Below are 20,498 nucleotides of genomic sequence, written 5' to 3'. Positions count from 1 at the left end.
AGCAAACGGTCGCGTTTTTGGTAGTGCAACGTATACAGCACCTTGTTCAGAGTAAAGTCAAATTACAAAGTTGCGCAAAGTATAACATACATAAACTTAATTAAACATAAGAACAGATAAGACGTTTAGAGCCTTGTCGGTGACATGGACACCGCTGTTGGCTCCCTCAACGCAATCACCAGGCCCCCAGTGACCGCGTGGGGACGATGGCGCCGCGGACGGCTTGGCGTGTTACGTCACCCAGCGGCAAGCTTCGTTGCCCCAGCCTCGTTGGCAGGCAGCTACTGAGGTGCGGGCGCACGAGCACCGCACTGCTGCTCACATCGCCACTGCGACGCTCATGTGAAACGCGGCGGCGGCCGTGGCGGCGGCTGTCCTGCATGCTGCTGGCGCTGCTGGTGTTCACGCCGCTGCTGGCGTTGCTCATGTTAGTGCTCTCACTGAAGCCGCTGATGGGCACCTCCAGCGCATACTGCGGCACGTCGCTCAGAGGCCCCGTGCCCGACGTCTTCTGAGCGCCAATGCGGTCGAACATGTCAGGCGGCATGGCAAAGAGCAGCGCCGCCTTCAGACGTCGTATTGTCGGCGGCAGCAGTTTCAGTTGCGCCGCCAGCGCATTTTCCTTTACCGAATGCAAAGCCGCCACGGTAAGCTGGATCATCAGCAGCCGCTTGGAAGGTGTCAAGACGCCTCCGTGGGCTGGCAGCACCACCATGCAGTCAATGGCCGGGAAGTTCTTCCGTGCCGGAATGACCAGGCAGCCGGCCTCTGCTGCTGAAAGGTCTTGCACATCTAGGCGCGACATCTGCGGCAGCACCACCTCATGTGGCACGCCGCCGCCAATTGCGGAGGCAGTCAGGTTCCTGACCCGGAACGTGCCCCCGCATGCGAGCACCTGAAACGCGTAAGCCTGGAAAAGCAGGCCCCGCAGGCTGGCCGCCATCGGCTCGCCCGCGGACCAGGTCAGGAATTGCCGCAGAGCCACCATGCCGTTCGCCTACGAGCATAATAACAAGATTACCAAGGGCTCCATGCTATGCGCAGCTGATTATCGATACTAGCATGCATGCATGAATCTTGCCTGAAGCTGCTCGGTCACACGGTTGACGATCTCATCCGAGCCAAACACCACCTCGGTCTTCTCACATGCGTCGTCCACCTGCACATCAGGTGGCGGGCGTGAGCGTGTTATGGGGTTCAAACAAGGATGATCACGGGGCAAGTAACCAGCGCGGCATCACCTGAACATGCAGTAGTTTGTGGCTCGCGTCAGGGGCGGCCTGGATCTGCTTCGCCGAGCGCAGCACAGCAAGTAGCTCACCGGACCCCAGGGCGTCGTCCAGCTTCCGCTGCATTGACGGGTTCTGGAGGACGCAGACCAGCAAGATGGGAGCAGCAAACATTGGTTGATGGCAAACATACTCTTGTCCAACCGGCTCTTTCCCCACATTGTCAGATAGCAGATCAGGCATCGTTTGATATATATATGCCGCACACACATCCACAAGCCTTCCTACCTTGGCATTCTCCAATACGTAGCGCGGAATTCCGCCCCACCTCTTGTACAGCCGCTCCACCATCTCGACGTCAACTTGTGCCTGGTACGGCTCGAGGCGGCGTGCGGCGTGAATCTCCTCCAGGCTCCACGGACCCATCCACAGCTCCAGGTGTTTGGTCTTGGCAAATCTCTGCTAGGCACGGATTCCGCCAGCGAGTGAGCGCCTCAAACTTTGACAACAGACGAATCATTTGTTGTCAATTGAGCATCGTCAACAGCCTTACGTTGTAGGCGCCAGCGCGCGGCGAGGAGACCATAACTGTTATAGCGTTCGCCTTCGCGAATTCAATGGAGTCGCACAGCAGCCTGTAGATGGAGCATAGGAAAGGGTGGTTCTGTCCTGTTTTGTGCATCGGGTAGGCGTGGCAACGTGGAACACCAGCACGTCCCGAATGCAACCAAGCTAGGAATTCTCACCACGTATTGGGGTCGTTGATTTCCTCCTCAAACTCGATGGGGTTGTCCGCCTTAAACACGCCGCCGCCGTCACCGTCAGCGGCCGCGGGCTGAAACAGCAGCGCGCTGGGGTAGGTAAGGTCAGAAAGGAGCACCACGGTGCGCTGCATGCAGGCCAGGCGGTGGAGCAAGTCCAGCAGGAACATGCTCTTGCCGATGCCTGGCGGTATGTCAAGAGTATCGCATGAAGTGCAGCAGGGCCATAATGCAGGGGTCGCAACACCATGCACGGGGGCGGATGTGAGTGCCAGCGGCAGATGTGAGTGCCAGCGGTCCTCCTGACAACACACCTGGTGTCCCCAGGATGAGGAAGCGCCGGATGTCTGATGAGAGCTCGTTGATGCAGTCCTGCATCTTGGTAAAAGCAGTGTCGTAGCACGTGCGCCGCAGCAGCTGGTGCAGTTTTGATGTGCTGGCCGGGAAGCACACGCCCGGCGGCAGCGAGAGCACCTGCTGGTCGTCCACCGTCATCAGCTCAGCCGCAGTCAGATTCTTCCAGAACATCTGTAGATCAGGGCCTGCATAGCAGAAGGCATTGGAATATTAATGGTTGCCTCACAGTGCTCATCACTCCCGGTAACATCAAATCCTTGTCAGGTGGTCCACAACTGCTCAAAGCCTGCTCCCGGCAACATGAAAGCCTGTCATCCCGTGTCACGCCCTAGCATAGCCTGGGGCCCAATGATTGGAAGGCGATAGGCCTGCGTACCTGCTGGCGAGTGAGACCGCCGGCTCTGCTCTGCGTGGTTACATTTACCGAGGGCAGGTGCAGGCCTTCATCAGCTTACCCTCCTTGTGTCCAGGGTCGCTTGTCATTATGACCGGCGCTACCAGGTGAGCCTCAACAGTTCACACGGAAAGTAACTCACTGGCAGCCGCAGACTCCGCGCGGCCTGTAGGGGGAAGCATGCAAGAAAGGACAAACATTCTTGGAGAACTTGGGCTCGGGAAAATCCAAACAACCGCAATCCGCTGTGAGGACTTGGCAGTCCGCAGCAATCGGTTGCAACATGAACACACAGCGGCATATGTAGATCCCCATGGCCAGCCTGCTTCGCTCCCCGCTCCGGGCTTGCACTCAGGTGGACCTCAGTTGCAAGTTCCTTAGGGTTTTAGGCGCGCACTAGCTCTTCGGAACCAAGCCAAACACGATCCCAAACACGCTTTCGGGATATGCATCGGTTCGACAGCTCAATCGTCCTAGCTTTTCGTATAAGGGCATCCACTAGCTTCAGCTGTTTGGCCGCTGTGCCACCGCGAAGTAGCACAAGTTCTAGAGGTGTAGCCTTGCTAAAAGCTTCTGCAGCAGCCAGCTGCCAAGCCTCATCCTTGTCGAAAGCTTCCGAAAGACTGACTATCAGCTGGGCGTCCTGATTGATTTCTCCGCGTTCACTCTCAGTCCGTCCGGATTCTTATAATCTTCAAGATAGAGATGCTAAAGAAGAGCATCCCCCATTTGTACCCCAAGTTAACAGTACAGTACTGCTAACTTGGAACTTTAGTGCAAGAGCTTGACCCCCGGGTCTGTGTAAACCTCCGTGAGCCTTTCAATTTTCAATTTAGATTAGCAGTAAAGTGCTGTCACTCCAAACCTGCAGACCAATTGTTTCAGTTTTTGGGACATGTCGAGCTTGAACCAGCGAAAACTTTGATGATTGACGCTCAACGATTGGGAAAATATTGTTTCCCTGTGACACCGCACTCTTTTTCCTATGTCATCTGCGATTGACAGGCATGGCATTGATGCTTGGTTTAGCAAACACGGCTGCCTTGTCGCGGTGTGTTCAGTATCGAGGTATCGAGGAGATGGGTTAATTTAATATTGCTGACTTTCACACTACCGCTCTGCGTCTTTGGCCATCAGTTTGCGGGCCACAGGGGCGTGACCAAGACCTTGGCCTTGGTGCATCCTTGTACTGAAGCAATGCAAGCATCAGATCACACTCACCAACGCTTGGGCCAGCAGTAGCCGCAGCTGCACGTTAAGGGGAAACGAGAGGGATGCACCAATGACATCAAAAGTTGCTCAACAAAAGGAACGTGTTCATAGCAGCAGTTAGCAGTCAGCAGTCAGGCTGTACACGATCATTTAAGCAATGTATGCATTGTCGTGATTAGACGGAGGGTCAGCGCAACCCTCGCCATGGCCCCAAGCATATGCGCTGACACTACTCACCGTTACGCAGCAGGATCAGCTCCTTCTCGCGTAGCTGCTCCTCCTTCCTACGTAGCTGCTCCTGATTCCTTCGTAAATATGTTAACGTGCCCCTGTCCGTGCAGGCCGCTATTTGTTCCTTAACGGCCTCTATTTCGCCCTCTAGCTTGCGGAGTTCCGCCTCTATAGCCTGAGGATCAGGGCACATTTTGAATGCGGCGCTGCTGCAGATCGCGGTCAGCGATGCACAACTTGAGCTTTACTTCTGGGATCATATCAGAACAAAATCAAAGTCAACTCTGTGGAACAACAGGGAAATCTTTTATCTTTATTCTATAGCTGAAATCCAAACATAGGCCCCATAGGTGTTCCGTCCGCGGCTGTTCCGTATTCCGAAAGTTCCGGTGAGACTAGATGTGTCGGCGACATGGGATTTGCTGACAGGTAGACTCTGCCCAGAAACCTGAGGTTGACAGACAGTTATACTGAACCTGAGACCTTGGATTGGCCGACAGGCAGTTAGACGAGCGTGTGTTGCAAACGTGTTGGGTCTTGAACCCTGCTAGTCTCAAAGTCCTTCTGCGTGTCGCACATCATCGCTTCCCAGACTGATACGGTTTTGCCTGGCGATGAGCACCCGCGTCGACTCATTTTGTATCGGCCCATTACTCTAGCTGTGTCTTACAGCACCTGAGACTCGTGATCACCCACCTGCGCCGCCAAGCCCACCACAGCCACTCAACAGCGCCTCTAGGGAAGGATGCAGCAGCGTGGCTATCATAAATGACAGGAAAACATTTCCAGAAAAGTCCATTTACTCTTTTGCAATCCAGTGTAATCGCAACTGCACATGTCAACTGTCGACCCCGATCTGTGTTCAAGCTCGTCCGTAGCACATAAATATTTGGGCATTTGAGCACTGCAGACGTAATGCTTACTGAAACGTTGCAAACTTAAAGAGCAAGATCAATACAAACACGGCGGATATGGTACACTGTACACCTCTACCCCCCAACCTGATCTCTCAACCCCACCAGCTCATCCTCCGAGCTAACACCGCCTCGGGGTCCACACCATCATCCGACGGGCCCACAGCACCGCCACCACCGCCCGCTTCCATGGCGGCATAGCTGGCTTGATGGCATTGTACGGCATGTGTGACGAGTTCGCACAGCTGCTCAACAAGCCGTGGCGGTGTGTGTGTGTGTGTGTGGAGTATTGTCCGCATTGAGTTATGTCAGGACGGGCCAGATCTGGGTATACGTACATACGTACACATACGGGGTGATGATTGCCTGGAACGCACGCCATGCAAGACACCGATATAACGATGGTGCCACACCGGGGTTCTTCACCAGGGTACCCAAAAATTTCGTTCGTGTCCGAAACCCTCTGAATAACGTTTCGGGGCCCTCCCCGAAAATTTTCCTGTCAACCTGACAATGTTTTCGGGTGCCCCGAAACTGTCTGAAGCGGTTTTCGGGGTAAATTATAGCTGGGTTCTATCGTTATGTGCTAGGACGGCTGAATTAACAGGTGTTTGACTTTATTTTGGAACATAGCGCCTGGGAGAAACATTTGTATGATAGGAACTTACCAGATGCCTTAAAGAAGCCGCGAATCCCGAGTGAGATGCGGGGCACCTTGGTTGGGCGCTCATCATCTGTTGACTCGGGCATGTTTAACTATGCATATGCTTACAAAACATGTCTGCGATACAGCTGCGAAACAGCCGCAAGGCACATTTGTACTTGTTGTTTGACTGGTAACCAAGCGGGCCTTATACGGCAAGCCCGGTTTCCAGGCCCCATCTGCGCCCGAAAACATGCAAATTTACTCTAAAATATCGTTCGGTTTTCTCCGAAAATGCCTTCAAAAGGCTTCGGTGGGGTCCCCGAAAAAATGCTCCAAAAGGCCCCAAATCCGTTCGGAATGCTCCGGGGCGCACTAATTTTCCTTTCGGGCAAAACGGAAATATCTCAAGACAGCAGTGTGGCAGCCACACCAACTGCCCGTCCATCATCACTCGGAGTTAGGTTAGGGGGTTGCGGGGCGACCTACCGCAAGAAGGCGCGAGTGGAAGGGGGGGAAGGAGGCGAGGGGGGAGGCGTGTCGGGTGGATGGAGGTGACGGTGGAGGGTAACCCAATGGGGGCGTTACGGCCCCGTTGGGTTACAGGGGGGTAACCCCGGGCGCGAGGAGAGGGAGACCCTCCCTCCGAACACCCCCCCACACACAAACGCACATCTCCCCACACCAGCCAACCGGCCCATCGGCCCCCGACCTGGTCAAGGAGGGGTATCGCCTCAGCAGGACCAACGACAGCTAGGCCGCCGCCGGCACCGCCAGCACCGCTGCCGTGCACATCGTCGTACTCTCCGCCATCTTCACCGGCGTCATCGTCTTCTAAAAGGGACGCTGCTGCCGCCGCTGCACCGGTGCTGGCGGTGCCAGAGCTGACTCCAGCAGCCGCCGGCGCCCCGAGAAGCAGCGCCGCCGCCGCCGCCGCCAGCCAACACACACACACACACATACACACATACACACATACACACATACCCACACGCGCGCGGGAGAAGAGAAAACACCCCGGTGGTTCATATAGACGGTGTAGGACGTGATTATAGCAATTTGCGAGCTGACCAGGAAATAAGTTGAGGCGCCGTTGATCCGCTAGATTTGGTTGGATGCTGGTGGTGAGTTGCTGAACCCAACGAATACATTTTGAAGTCGGATGGGGTGAACGGATTAGGGTGCCCCTCTATCAGGGGAGAGCAGGGACTGCCTCGGGAAGGAGGCCACTGGTGAAGCTGTACCACCCTGTAACAACATCAACAACAACAATACTCCCACTACATGTCATTGCAAGGTACTGCCACTCATAGACACTGGTTGGGGCTCTGCAGGTAAAACCCTTTCCGCAACCCCTTAGAAACCCTTTGCCATCCCTTTCTTCACACACCCCCATTCCCCCGTAACCCAAACGTTTCCCTCTTTTCCCTGTGAGTAACCCCTCCCCCCCCCAACACACACGCACGCAGATCCCCCGCCTCGTCCCACAATCCGCCCCCAGCACACACATACACACAATCCTTGGTTTCCCCGTCTTCCAACCCTTCCCCCCTTCCGTACCTCTGAAACCACGACATTACGACATTACCTAGGAGGTTTCCTAGGTGAAGGGAGCCCGCAGTGGGATCGAATCCGCAGTAAACGGACAGCGGCCCCTCCGCCCCCCCCCAGCCGCCTCCAGCTCCTCCCCCCCCGTCACTTCCTGGACCAGCCCCCTGGAGCGAAGCAGTGCAACTACATTGGGTCGCCCTCCATGGTGGCCGCCGGGGGGTGCGGGGGTCGATGTGGTGGTGGTGTAAGCACTGCTGGAGGCGGTGACGTTGGAGGTGGTGGAGGCTTCTGGGTCCAGAGGTAGCGGGGGAAAGGGCGGAAAGAGGTGCATGCGTGGGGGTGAGAGTGGCGAGGGTGAGGATGTCGGCGCACGACGTAAGTGTGACAACCCACCTGCGGGAAAGGGGCCCGCTGTAGCTGTTTCAGTAACCTCAGCAGAGGCTGAGCAGGGGGTATTGGGTGAAAGCTTGCTGCTTTAAAAGGGCGCTGGGCGTCGCCGTTGGTTCGGTCCCGTCCTGCGCATGGGTCAGTTGGAAGTCATCGCACGTCGGCATACTGTCGTTGTAATCGATACTAGAGGTATGGCAGATCGAGTAGCGGATCACATCACGTGATTGGATGGGATATCTTTAAGCAGCCCCTCGCAGAAATGTGTCCGGTCGTACTTCGCGAATAAAGTGTTCGTACATCGTCCCAAAAGAATTTTCTTTCGGCGGAAAGGACCAGGCGCGCCAGCGCGTTGCGCAGGTGGTCTTGTTGGCCATAGTCGCACCCGGCATGCAGGCTGGACTATTGCGTGGCTGCTTTGCAGTATCTGAAAGCACCGAAAGCCTACGTCGTAGCTTGCAACACTGGGCTCGTGAAACTGCCGCAAGAAGATGAAGCGTTCGGGGAAGAAGCAGTTGTGTGCAGCACCTTGTTCAGAGTAAAGTCAAATTACAAAGTTGCGCAAAGTATAACATACATAAACTCAATTAAACATAAGAACAGATAAGACGTTTAGAGCCTTGTCGGTGACATGGACACCGCTGTTGGCTTGGAACAGCTATTTGCTGTGCATAGGGACGTGCCCGCGTTAGCCGTGTTGCAACAGCTCAGGATGGATTTCAGCCAGCAACAGCCTCAAGAGCTGCTGCACAACCACCGGGAATGTCTTCAGTTGGGCACGTGTAGTTTTGGTCGGCGGGGTCGAGCAGCGTACGCATTGCGCACAGAAACCAAGGTGCAGCGTCTCTGTAACATCGCTAACATATCCGGTACGCGGTGGCAGGCTTGCCGAGCACGAAATGGAGGGGGGGTCGCATCTCACCATTCAACTAAGCATGCATGTGCTCGGTTGATTGCTCGGTAGCGTGCGAGTTTACCCCTATCAGGATGTTTGTTTGCATATCCCTCCAAGCGAGAGGGCTTGGACCTATGCTGATGTTCGTTCCAAAAAGTGATCTGAGGACTGATGCTACGGTGAAAGGTATGCACGTAAATTCGCCCGTGCGCCAATCTCACATTCCAATATGCCACTGCACTTTCCTCTCCAGCCTGGCCACATTCTCTTCCTCGCAAACGTACTTGGGCACCTTACAATCCAACACCATACGTGCTTTGGAAACGCGGGCAGCTGCTTCACAAGGACCCCCCTATTTAAGCAGCCCCTCGCACAAATGTGTCCGGTCGTACTTCGCGAATAAAGTGTTCGTACATCTCGTCCCAAAAGTCAGGAGCGAATTTTACCGCGCAGATGCGCGCGTGCGATTCACAAAATGCGCCTGTACAAGTGTATATAATTTTTCTCGGCGGAAAGGCCAGGCGCGCCAGCGCGTTGCGCAGGTGGGCATGTTGGCCAAAGCCGCACGCGGCATGCAGGCTGGACTATTGCGTGGCTGCTTTGCGGTAACTAAAAGCACCGAAAGCCAACGTCGTAGCTTGCAACTCTGGGCTCGTGAAACTGCCGCGGAAGATGAAGCGGTCGGCGAAGAATCAGCCATAAGGCGCCTGCTTTCGGTAGCGCAGCGCATAATGCACATTGTTCCGACTAAACTCAAGTTACACTCTTACGAAATAAATAATAACATCTCAGAATTAGGTAAAGTTAAGATTCGCGAAAGTCGTTCAGAACCTTGCAAGTAAAATGGATGCCGCTGAGGGCTTGGAACAGCTTTTCGCAGCGCATTCGGCCGTGCCTGCGTTAGCCGTGTTGCAGCAACTACGGAAGGACTTGAGCCAGCAGCAAGCTCAAGAGCTGCTGAATAACCACCGGCATTGTCTTCAGATGGGAACATGCAGTTGTATGCAGCACCTTGTTCAGAGTAAAGTCAAATTACAAAGTTGCGCAAAGTATAACATACATAAACTTAATTAAATTTCCATAAGAACAGATAAGACGTTTAGAGCCTGGTCGGTGACATGGACGCCGCTGCTGGCTTGGAACAGCTATTTGCTGTGCATAGGGACGTGCCCGCGTTAGCCGTGTTGCAACAGCTCAGGATGGATTTCAGCCAGCAACAGCCTCAAGAGCTGCTGCACAACCACCGGGAATGTCTTCAGTTGGGCACGTGTAGTTTTGGTCGGCGGGGTCCAGCAACGTACGCAATGCGCACAGAAACCAAGTTGCAGCGTTCTGTAACATCGCCAACATATCCGGTACGCGGTGGCAGGCTTGCCGAGCACGAAATGAAGGGGGGGTCGCATCTCACCATTCAACTAAGCATGCATGTGCTCGGTTGAATGCTCGGTAGCGTGCGAGTTTACCCCTATCAGGATGTTTGTTTGCATATCCCTCCAAGCGAGAGGGCTTGCACCTATGCTGATGTTCGTTCCAAGAAGTGAACTGAGGACTGATGCTACGGTGAAAGATTTGCACGTAAATTCGCCCGTGCAATAAAACGCCCTGTAACTCGCTTACGCTAATCTCACATTCCAATATGCCACTGCACTTGCCTCTCCAGCCTGGCCACATTCTCTTCCTCGCAAACGTACTTGGGCACCTTACAATCCAACACCATACGGGCTTTGGAAACGCGGGCAGCTGCTTCACAAGGACCCCCCTATTTTCTCTCTACTTCGTCCGTTGAACATGGGTTTGGCGAATCGGTACGGCGCGTGCACTAGTGTGTTAACCTATCAATCAAGAGCCGCGCGCAGGGCCATTGTTTATTTTACAGTACTTTCGGCGATCCGCCATATTTGACGAATCTGCTGAGGCCTTTGGGCCCTAATGGGTTGTTACAAGACGCCGCCGTTGACATCGGGCGTAGCTGCAGGTAGCTGCCAGGCGAGGAGACGCGCAAGGCACTAAGACATTTCAACGGGACAGGAGGCAGGTGCACAGGAAGTTCCCAGTTTACAAGTAGCTGCTAGAGCACCGTTCAGGGGGGGTTAACAGAGATAACGGTCACCCTGTGATCTCCCCCTAAAAGGTACAGGGCGATGTAGCGGTGTCGCCTTGTTTTCCTCGTGAAAGCGTTGGGCAATGAGTAGCATTAGTTTTCATGAGCAAAAAATGGTATAACTGGACATATGGAATTCCTACCTCCCTAGGCCCTTAGATCGCTTGGTTCCCTACCTCCTTTGGTTAGTTGCGGTTTGGTTGATGCTTTCGCTGATTTTCCACGCCAAGGAGCTGCACTTGACACGCGTTCTGCGCTATGATATAATTAATATAGAATAGTTATAGGCGAGCAATATTAGGCTCTTACAAAATTGCGCTTGGCCCAACATGCGAGTTAACCGAATGCGAATGACAGGCAAGCAGCGAGCCGACGGCTAGGTATGATGCCCGACGATACAGGAAAATATCAACCATACCAACAAGGTTGCACAATACAGTTTGCACAGAGCTTGTCTAGTCGTCAAGCGACACAATCTTAGATTGTACAGGCTCTTACCCATTAGTAGCCACAGCGAAGTTTTGCGATCCCATCAATTGTCAGCTAGCAAACACTTGTATTTTGATATTAGCTCCTGAGGGAGGGCTTTGTTCGGGAACACTTCCTTGCAAAGCTCATGGCCAAGGCGTTTCTGGCCCATCCTGGCTTGAATGTCCGGATACACTTACCGTGACTACAAAAACGCAAGGCTGGAGCGCCGAGCGCAGCGCGGCGGCAGTCATGAGCGACTCTGAAAATTCGGATGAACTACCGCTTCCCATACATCTGATAACAAAGAGTACTAAAGGGAAGGAAGAAGAACGCCCGGTCAAGGGCCACAACAAGAGGACTACGTTGCCTCCGACATCGGATGGGGACAGCAAGTCCTTTGGGCGTGCCTTGACCTGGGCTGAAGGCGTGCCGGAATGTGATTCCTCAAGTCGTGCGCGGCCTTTCAGCGCAGCGGCCTATGCCCATTCCCTCCATCCTCTGGCTACCCTATCAGCCGCCAAATATGCCAAGCTCTCAGACCTCGATGTGCACATTATCGGCGCTATGGAGGTGAGCTGGATTTCCTATTCTCCGCACGGACCCTCCCTCCCGCTTTTGCCTCATCGCCATGCCTCATGTGCCAGGTTGGCACACCTGGGCACACCAACCCCTCTCCTTAAGGGTATGCGCAGAACCCCTCTGTAGTGAGAGGTTGCTGCTCGGCAGGACTGTAAATGCGCTGAATCCATCTGGGTCGCGTCCGTGCCTCCAACACCGAGTGTGTGCGCCTGCTCAGTGCTCAGTGCTCAGTCCCATCCCCCTTACACCCCGGTTTCGCGGGGATCGCCTCCCACCCTTCCACAGCATAAAGACAGCCACCGCGATCTGCTGGCGGAAACCATGGAGCGCATGGCCAAGGTGGGTAGGCGGCTGGGCGTGGAGCTAAACGCATGACGGGTTTTTTGGATACACGCACGCGGTTAGGAGGGTTTTGGGGGGAGTTTTCCAGTTTGGGAGCCATGATACAGAGCGGGCGGCTACGTCCTCTTGTGTGTGTGGGTCGGCCCGGCGGGGTCCGTTACAGAACTGAGCCGTGAGGTATTACGGACGTACGTAGGTCTGCATACGTGTATGTGCGGGGCCGGGTATCGCGCACGTGTGTACGAGTCTGTGCAGCACCTAAAGTGTGTTAACATTGTTGGACGGACCGAGGTGGCTATGTATGGTTGGTGCGAAAGGGCTCGGGGCAAGGATGAGGGGTTTAACGCGGCGGTTATGATTACCATGCACCCGGGGAGATGCATGGCTAGCGGCATGGCCCTGGGAGGATGGGTTTGACTCGTTGGGGCCGCGGCTTTGCATGAGTAGGGAGAAGGGAGAAAACTGCCACCACCGTAGGTCTTTGTAGCTGTCTTTGTAGCTGTGCGCCAGCTGCCCAACTGCGGCATTTCCAACCCCGCGGCAGTGCGCCCATGGCGCTAGCACTGCCCGCGTCCCTCCTCCAGCCACCAGCAGCGCACCGCCGCTGCCGCCTGCTTTGCTCTGTTCCTGCCGCCCGCCCAACTCTATCACCCCTGCCAGCACACCGCCAACGCGGCTGTCCAACCACGCCACTAACCTCGACCCCATTCCACTCCACTCCACCCCACTACCCGACCTCTTTCCTTCGCCCCTCCCCCTTGCCGTGGGACAGCACAATGACCGTCTCAAGAATGAGGCGGCCCGGCTGCGGGCAGCTAACCAGGAGCGGGCGGCGCGGACCATCCAGGTGAGGTCTCGCGCACAAGCAGGGATGGGAGAAGGAGGAAATATGCGCAAATATGCGCAAATATGCGCAAATATGCGCAAAGTCAAAGGAAAAGAACTGCCTTGGGAAGGACGTATGTATGTGTGTATGTATGTCAAACGCCAAGGAAGCACCTGCCGACGTCGGGGCCAGGGCCTCTGGGGTTTAGGCGGGCGTGACGAGGCTACGGGCTGACGAGTCACGAGGACGAGGCGAACCCCCACGGACTCTTGGGTTGTGAGGAATCATATGAGGCGGCGGAGGAGGAGGAGCAGGTGGAGGAATTAATGGTTCAACTGCCCAGATATCTGGGGGGGATGTAGAACTGAATTGGTTGTGTGGGGAGTATGGTCGTGGTGGGAATATTAGGGGCATTTGCAGCGTGGGAACAACGGGCAAGGAATGGAGGAGGAGGGGGAGGAGGGGAAGGGGGAGGGGCAGGGGGAGGGGGAGGGGGAGGGGGAGGGGAGGGCAGGTTGGGAAGCCTATACAAGAGTGGGCAGGTGTAGGGGTGGGGTGGGGAAGGGCCCACCCCGATGGCGGCTCGAGGCAATGCCGGGCCGGCGGTAGAGCCGGGCTGCGGACGTGTGGGTATCATTGGCAGGGCAGCCGGCAGCCGGGAGCATGTTGCAGGTGGGGAGAGGGTGGCTCCTGCGGCGCCCTTCCTGCTGCCGCGACTCAGTTCAGTGAAAACGTTGCGCCGCTCTCTCTCTCTCTCTCTCTGCGTGTGTGTGTATATGTGTATGATCAGGTGTACTGGCGCATGTACCGAGACAGGCTGAAGGAGCAGCGCAAGCAGGAAAAGCGGCGGAAAAGCACGTGGATGGAAACCGTCCGGGCTCGCCGTCCCTTGCCCGCCGACGAGGACGATGATGACGATGATGATGATGATGACGATGAGGGACATGAGGATGACGTTGGCGGCGGCGGCGGTGGTGCGGGTGGCAGCAGACGGGGCAGCAAATGGAGCAGGGAGGGCAGGGGCAAGAAGACGCCCGACAAGGACAAGGACAAGAAGACGGGGGTGGATGAGCCGAAGGAAAAGAAAAAGAAGAAGAAAAACACCCGAGGTGAGCAGGCACCCACAGCTACGCCTCCACCATTTCGCATGCACCTCAGCGCCCCAGTGCCCGAGCGCAACCTTTTTTGCTTTCGGCAGTAAGAGGGGCGAACTGAGCCCCACCCGACTCCAACCCTCACCCGAACCCAAAACCCGCAACCCCGGGGCGGCCCCCGCCCACCTGCAGGCAAGGAACAGGGGCCAGGACAGGAGGGCGCGTCAAGTGGCGCTGCAGGTGTGTATGTATGTATGTGTGCATGGATGGATGGATGGATGTGTGGATGGATGGATGGATGTGGTGGCCGATGCCGGTGGACGGCAGGATTTTGCGCTGTCTGCACCGCCCAGGAACGGGGGAGGAGGAGGGAGAGGAGGGGGGGAGTTGCCCGAACCACACCACCCTATGCAAGATGCAACGGGACTTTTGATAGGGGGGAGAAAAGGCGCTCTAACGGATCGGTGCTCTCTCGTAGGACAGGACAGAAGTAGATTGGTGGGAGAGGCCCTGTGGCCGTACGGTAGGGGGTAAGACGAACCACTGGCGAATGAAGCGAAGATCACCAGGGGTAGGCGGATACAGTCCAGGAGAGGACAAATGCTGCATCAGGAGTGAAAAAGTTACTTGTGTAATATGGTAAGGGCCGCTACGTGTCTGTATGTCTGTGTGACCTCCCCAGGTGCGCCGGAGGCCGCTGGGGACAGCAGGAGGAAGGTCAAAGTGAGGAAGCCCAAGAGGTCGACAACGGCCGACGGCGATGCCGCCTCGGCCGGTGCCACCGGCGACGGCGCCGACGCCGGCGATGCCACCAAGCCCCGGTCCAGGAAGTCCTCTAGGAAGAAAGTCGGCAAGAGAAAGGGCGGTGGCGGGGGTGACGGTGACGGTGACGGCGGCGGCGGCGGCCAGGGCTCAGATGCCGACGGCACCGCCATCGCACCCTCCTTGAGTTGGTTGGAAATGGCGGCGTGTAGTTTGACCGGAGATGGGGCTGGAGGGGATGATGTCGACCCCATGGAGGCCGGCCCCGCGGCCGCGGCGAAGACTACGGCAGCTCGTGTCTCCGATGGCGTGGAAGCGGATTCCCTGCTGGGCGGAGAAGGGGAAGGGGAGGAAGAGGAAGAGGGAGAGGAGGAAGAAGAGGAGGAGGAATGTTACAGGGAAGATGAGGGGGAGGGGGAAGATGGGAGGGACGAGAAAGGAGGCGGGGAGGGGGACGGGTATGAAGACAATGACCTTTCGGGGGTTGTACCTGGCGAGGGTGTTGACCCGGTGGGGAGTCAGGACGGGGAAGGATGCGGCGCAGCGGCGCCGGCGGCGGTGACGGAGGATGCGGAAGCGGAGGCCGGGGCAGAAGGGGAAGGCAGCACGGCGCCGGCGGATGGCGGCGAGGAGAGCGCTGGCACCTGCGACGGTGCGGATGCGTCATGGCAGGACGACGGAGACCGTGACGGCAGCCTGGCAGCGGCCGCGGCGGAGGCCGCGGCGATGGCAGCGGCAGCGGCGGGCGGTGCTGCTGCTGCTGACGCGGCGGCTGCTGCTGCGGCAGCGGCTGCCGCCGCCGCTGCCGCTGCTCAGAAGCGGCGCGCCGAGGCGGCGGCGGCTCGTCTGGCAGCAGCGGCGGCCGATGCCGCCGCCCGCGCCGCTGCACGTTCGGCCCGGCGGCAGCCACCGCCGCCGCCGCCGCCGCCGCCGCTGCCTCAGCCACAGCAACGGCATACAGCGGATAAGGATCCCGCTGCCGTACAGCTCCAGGCTTGGGAGCCTGACCTTCCGGACGCCAACTCAATGTACAGAAGGTCGGTGGGTGCTCACATACACTTCCGCACACGGGCATTGGGGGGAAGTCAGGTCAGGTGCCGTACTGGTGCTGGTGGAGGAGCCCCGGGATGGCTGGCTGCCCGGCGTGGAGCAGAAGTGGCAGCTCACGGCGTGTGATGCTCCGCAGTGCCCGGGGGGGATTCGTCAATGGCAGGGGGGCCCTTGAAAGCTGTCTGGCTGGGTTCAGCTGTAAGGGCAAAACAAAACAATTCTGGTTCCTTATGGAAAATAATCCTGGAATATTAGAAATGAATCATGAATTAATAGAAAATTATTGAAAAAAGCTTGGTAGGATTACGCCATTCAAAAAATACAAAAATCACCGTCCTTCGCCGCTGTCCATGTCGCATCATGTACGTGCAGGATGCCGTTAGTAATCCGGGGTCACGGCTCTGCGCGGTCAACCCGCCCCGAGCGCCACACCGGCCATGAACGCACCAGCGCCTCCGCCACCAACATCGGCGGTTCTAACGCCGCCGCCGTCGCCGCCGGGCAGAGTCAGAGCTTCAATGCATTGATGCAGATGCAGGGGGATGCCCGCAACATCCCGTCTCTGCTGAAAATCATTGACCCCACGGCCGCCGCACTGGCGGCAGCGCTCGTCGCGACGGCACCAGCCAGCCCCACGGGCCATAACCTGTTGCCCGGCGGCGCCGGCGGCGCCGCTGCGGCGGCGGCCGCCGCCGCCAAGATGATTGGTCGTGTACGGCCTGTCAGTGGCAGTGGCTGCTACGACAGGCCCCACAGCCTGGCCTTCCTACAGCTCCTATCACCGCGGCTGGCGCGGCTATCACCGCTGAGACGTGTACGACAGCAGGACGACGGTCCGCCGTCCGCGCCGTTGCTGGTCGTGACGCGGCTGAACACCCCACGGGGCTACGGCTCCTCACCCAATCTCCGCGGGAACAGGTCAAGTGACCCGGGCTTGCCATCAGCCGGCTTTGCCGCCGCAGCTGGCGGCGGCACCGCTGCCGACGCCGACGCGTTGCTGCGGTCCCTGCGGTCACCGCTGACGGCTTACAGCATGACGGTGGAGGTTTCTGCGGATCCGGATTCCGCTGAGGGGATGTACTCAGGACAGAGGGGCCTGTCAGATCCGCAGCTACCCCTGACGGAAGATGACCTGCAGCAGCTGCTGGGCGACACGGCGGAGGTGGTGTCGGTGACGGAGGGCGTGCGGGAGTCGACGGCGACATCGGTTCTGGCAGCAACGACGCCGCGCGTATTGAGCTCGCGTGCGACGCCGCGAGGAGGCTCCCTGACGAGCTTCGGCGGCGTCGCCGGCGTCGGCGGTGGTGGCAGCGGCGGGAGCTGCTCTGCGCCGGCGTCGCCGCTTCGTGGTGGTGGTGGCGGTGCTGTGGTTGGCACCGCCGCCGCTGCCACAGGCGGGGCCGCTGGCGGCGGTGAGTATGTTTTTGCCACGGAGCTCTTCCCGCAGCCGCGCCAGTCGAGACGGTCTCGTCCAGATCCGTACAGAGTTTACAAATTGACAGGTCAGCGGGGAAGGCAAGCCCGCAGCATCGGGGGTGGCGGCGGCGAGGGGAACACACCGTCGCGCGGGGGATCGACGGCGGCGGCGGCGGCCATCTCACGTATGTCGCCGCAGCGCGCCTCTCAGTTCCGGCCGTACATCACGGCCTCTATCATCAACCCGGGCTTTGGCGACGCCGGCCCATTGTACGGCACCGCTAGTATCGGCGGCAGATCAACCGTCGGTGAAGGCGTGGAGTTCGGCCTTAGCCCGGAGGCCAGTTACGTGTCGGTTCGCTCCAACCGAAGTATGGGGCCTCCCCTGGCTGCGGAAAGGTAAGGGAGGAGAAATAGTTGTTTAGGCGGGAATTGGGCTTTGAAAATATGAATTTGAATTTATATTTTTGCATTTTCGCGCTCGTGGACAGTATCTTCCTTTCCTTACGCATCATCCTGGGTCGATCTCGCGCTTCCCTCGTTTCGCTTTGTCCCGAGCATTTTTTTCCAGATTCGTGTCCGAATTTCCTTACCGTTCTAAAACTCTGCCTCTTGTTTGACCCATATTTTTCATAACTTGCGTAGGAGCGCACCGGCGTTGCTCCAGGGCAGTCTGAACGGCGGCAACGCCACTACCGCCATTGGGGGCGGCGGCGGCGGCGGCGGTAGCAACACGGCCGCCGGCGCGGCGGCAGGCCTACCCTTCCGCTACCGCGCGGATGTGCTGAAGGGAGTCTTCGCTATGGCCAACATAGAGCCCGCCCAGATTCTGCAACGCGCCATGACGCCGCCGCGTGGGCTGCGCGGGCGGCCCATGGCCATGGCGCCGCCGCCGCCACCGCTGCGGCCGGTCGGGTCACAGCTGACGCCGCCGCCATCGCAACCGACCCTCAAGGTGTGTTGTCTGGACCCCCAGGTTAGCCTAGTTAGGAAATGCAGGAGGAAACCCCACTCTAGGACACGTTCAACTTTATGTCTGTCCTTTTGTCGTACGTTCGTACTTCCACCCACGTGCCCTCCTGCTCCTCCTCCTCCTCCGCGTCTTGTCCCCCTCAAAACAGGCAGTGGATTTGGCCCAGCAGGTAACGGAGCTGCTCTGTCAACCTCCCGGCCGACGGGACTCCCGGCGGCAGGCCTCACTGCTGAAGCAGTACGGCATCCCTGCTGCGGCCGCCGCCGCCGCCGCTGCGTCGTCGTCATTTTTCTCCGCGGCCCATGTGGCGCGCAGCCGTGGCCGCGGCAGCCAAGGTCAAACCCATCATCGCCAGGAAACCGCCGCCGCTGCCGCCTCCGCCGGGGATTCGCCTGGCTTCTACCCCACCACCACGTCCTACGGCCCCATTGGCCGTGCTTCGTTGCAGCAGCCGGGTGGTGGTGGTGGTGCTGCTGCTGACGGCGTCGGTGGCGTCGATGGCATGGCCCTGGGGGCTTTCCGAACGTCGGCGGCACCGGCGTCGGCGGAGGAGCTCGGAGTGGTGTTGGAGGTCAGCCGCCAGCTGACATTACAGGAAGCCGAGCGAAACGGCTGGGGCCACGATTTGCGACAGAGCCAAGGACATGGACTTGGAGATGGACAAGGACATCAACATGGCCATGGTCAAGGGCTAAGTGGCCATGGTCATGGGCTGGAGAGCAAGCCGTTGCTTGTCTCGCATGTTAGCGGCAGTGGCCAGCTGGGGGCGGCGGCGGCGGCGCCGCCGCCGCTGCGACGGAGCTCGGATCCATGGGTGGCTGCAGGGCTAATCACGGTGACTTCAGCGTCCGGGCAGCAGGACGCGGAGGGCTTGCCGACATTGGAGGCGCCGCGCTTGGTTCGGACCGTGAGCGGCGGTGCCGGCGGCACCCAGCGGGCGGGCGTTAGAGGGCCGCGGCCGTCGGCGTCACTACCTGCGCTGTGCAGCGGCGGCGGCAGCACTAGCGGCGGCGACGACAGCGGTGACGGCAGTGGAGGCGGCAGCACCAGCGGGGCCGCGCTTGTATCCGCCGCAGTCAGCGTGCTCACGAATAACGGCAGTGTGAGCACCGGTTACGGCGGCGGTGGCGGCGGCGGCGGTTATGGCGGCGGCGGCGACGGCGGCAGCTTCGGAGGAGGTGGTGGACCTGCCGTCGGGCGTGGCAGCGGCAGCGCTGACTTTGCCGCGGGTCTCGTCGGCGTCCCCATGCTGCCTTTGCTATCAGGATCTCACGCCGCCCCTGCCGCATTCCCCCTGCCGAGTCGTACACGCGCACCGCTACAGTCATTGGCTGCAGAGCCGCCGCAGCCACCGCCGCTGCAGTCGCGCGCTGGTTCCCGTACCGAAATTCCCATGCCTTTAGCCTTGGTCGCCGCCACCGACGCGGTTGACGCGGCGGCAGCGGCGGCAGCGGCGGCGGCAGCGGCGGCAGCAGACGACGATGACATGTACCGCCGTAGCTCTGAACCTCCCTCAGTTGCAGCGTCGACGCTTGGCGGCGACGGCTGCTACGGGTACGACACCGGCCGTACATTCGAAGTGCTGTCATCTGCGGGACGGCCTGGTTTCCTTTGGGACACCAGTCGGCCAATTTCAGAGGTGGGCCGCTGCAACTCCCAAAATCAGGACCTGCCTAGATTACACGACCCATGGGCGTCGTCGACGTCGGCGGAGCTGACGCATAGAGGGGCCACAGCGTACAGCGATGGCGAAACGACGCCACAGCTGACGCCGCCGCGCTCGCGTTTGTCCGGCAGATGCGCACGGCCCAGCGGCCGCGAACCGGATGCATTCCTCCCCGAGCTGCCGGCGGTAGCGCAGCACGGCAGCGGCGGCGGCAGCGGCGGGAACATCCGCCCTGTGGCTGTGCCATCCTTGCAGGCGCGTACTTCAGCCCTGACGTGCGCGCATGCGGGGGTTTCCAACGGCGGCGGCGGTGGCGGCGGCGGCGGCGGCGCAACCGCCGCTTCGCTTGGGGCGTCCTGGCCGCCGGCCGTGCCGGCGCAGCGCCTTGAAGCCGTCGGCTCTTCCACCTCCTTTAGCAGCGGCTCACCTCACCCGCCACCGGTCCCGATCAAATCGCCTGGCGCCGTCGCCGTCGCCAGCGCCGGCGGCGGTGGCGGCGGGCCGCCGCCGCTGCCGGCGGCACCAAGCTGGACGTTAACACAACCTGCCCGGTGCTCTTCACGGCGGAAGAAGCACCCGGACCAGCACCCGCACTCGCCCGGCGCCGGGCGGTCGCCCTCAGGCTCGATACGGGCTCCCGGCCA

At 58.9% G+C, this 20,498-nt stretch overlaps 3 protein-coding genes across 3 annotated transcripts in view; 1 reads left to right on the top strand and 2 right to left on the bottom strand.

The window, feature by feature from the left end:
• Window positions 1-175: 175 nt before the first annotated feature.
• Window positions 176-5,848, bottom strand: VOLCADRAFT_103824 (uncharacterized protein; the record flags this gene model as incomplete). The annotated part of the gene is made up of 13 exons (XM_002948157.1): window positions 176-997; window positions 1,082-1,159; window positions 1,242-1,364; window positions 1,518-1,688; window positions 1,783-1,864; window positions 1,976-2,174; window positions 2,305-2,532; window positions 2,724-2,753; window positions 2,884-2,907; window positions 3,963-3,989; window positions 4,191-4,393; window positions 4,881-4,917; window positions 5,767-5,848. 13 exons carry the CDS (start codon window positions 5,846-5,848, stop codon window positions 176-178), a joined length of 2,106 nt encoding a protein of 701 aa, XP_002948203.1.
• A 300-nt stretch (window positions 5,849-6,148) lies between these two features.
• Window positions 6,149-6,702, bottom strand: VOLCADRAFT_88600 (uncharacterized protein; the record flags this gene model as incomplete). Its single annotated transcript, XM_002948156.1, has 2 exons — window positions 6,149-6,226; window positions 6,454-6,702. 2 exons carry the CDS (start codon window positions 6,700-6,702, stop codon window positions 6,149-6,151), a joined length of 327 nt encoding a protein of 108 aa, XP_002948202.1.
• Window positions 6,703-10,503: 3,801 nt separating this feature from the next.
• The window catches only part of VOLCADRAFT_88599 (uncharacterized protein), a gene marked incomplete at both ends in the record, with an annotated part of 11,383 nt that continues 1,388 nt past the window's right edge, over window positions 10,504-20,498 (top strand). Inside the window, 10 exons of the mRNA XM_002948303.1 lie at window positions 10,504-10,549; window positions 11,661-11,716; window positions 12,011-12,064; window positions 12,840-12,914; window positions 13,684-14,002; window positions 14,180-14,227; window positions 14,670-15,786; window positions 16,172-17,614; window positions 17,861-18,170; window positions 18,337-20,405. Coding sequence (XP_002948349.1) covers window positions 10,504-10,549; window positions 11,661-11,716; window positions 12,011-12,064; window positions 12,840-12,914; window positions 13,684-14,002; window positions 14,180-14,227; window positions 14,670-15,786; window positions 16,172-17,614; window positions 17,861-18,170; window positions 18,337-20,405 — 5,537 coding nt within the window. The remainder of the gene's footprint in view (window positions 10,550-11,660; window positions 11,717-12,010; window positions 12,065-12,839; window positions 12,915-13,683; window positions 14,003-14,179; window positions 14,228-14,669; window positions 15,787-16,171; window positions 17,615-17,860; window positions 18,171-18,336; window positions 20,406-20,498) is intronic.

The sequence above is a fragment of the Volvox carteri genome (genome assembly GCF_000143455.1).
Source record: "Volvox carteri f. nagariensis unplaced genomic scaffold VOLCAscaffold_9, whole genome shotgun sequence".
NCBI lineage: Eukaryota > Viridiplantae > Chlorophyta > Chlorophyceae > Chlamydomonadales > Volvocaceae > Volvox > Volvox carteri.
The sequence above is the reverse complement of the archived record's forward strand: the minus strand, read 5'-3'. Positions and strand labels throughout refer to the sequence as shown.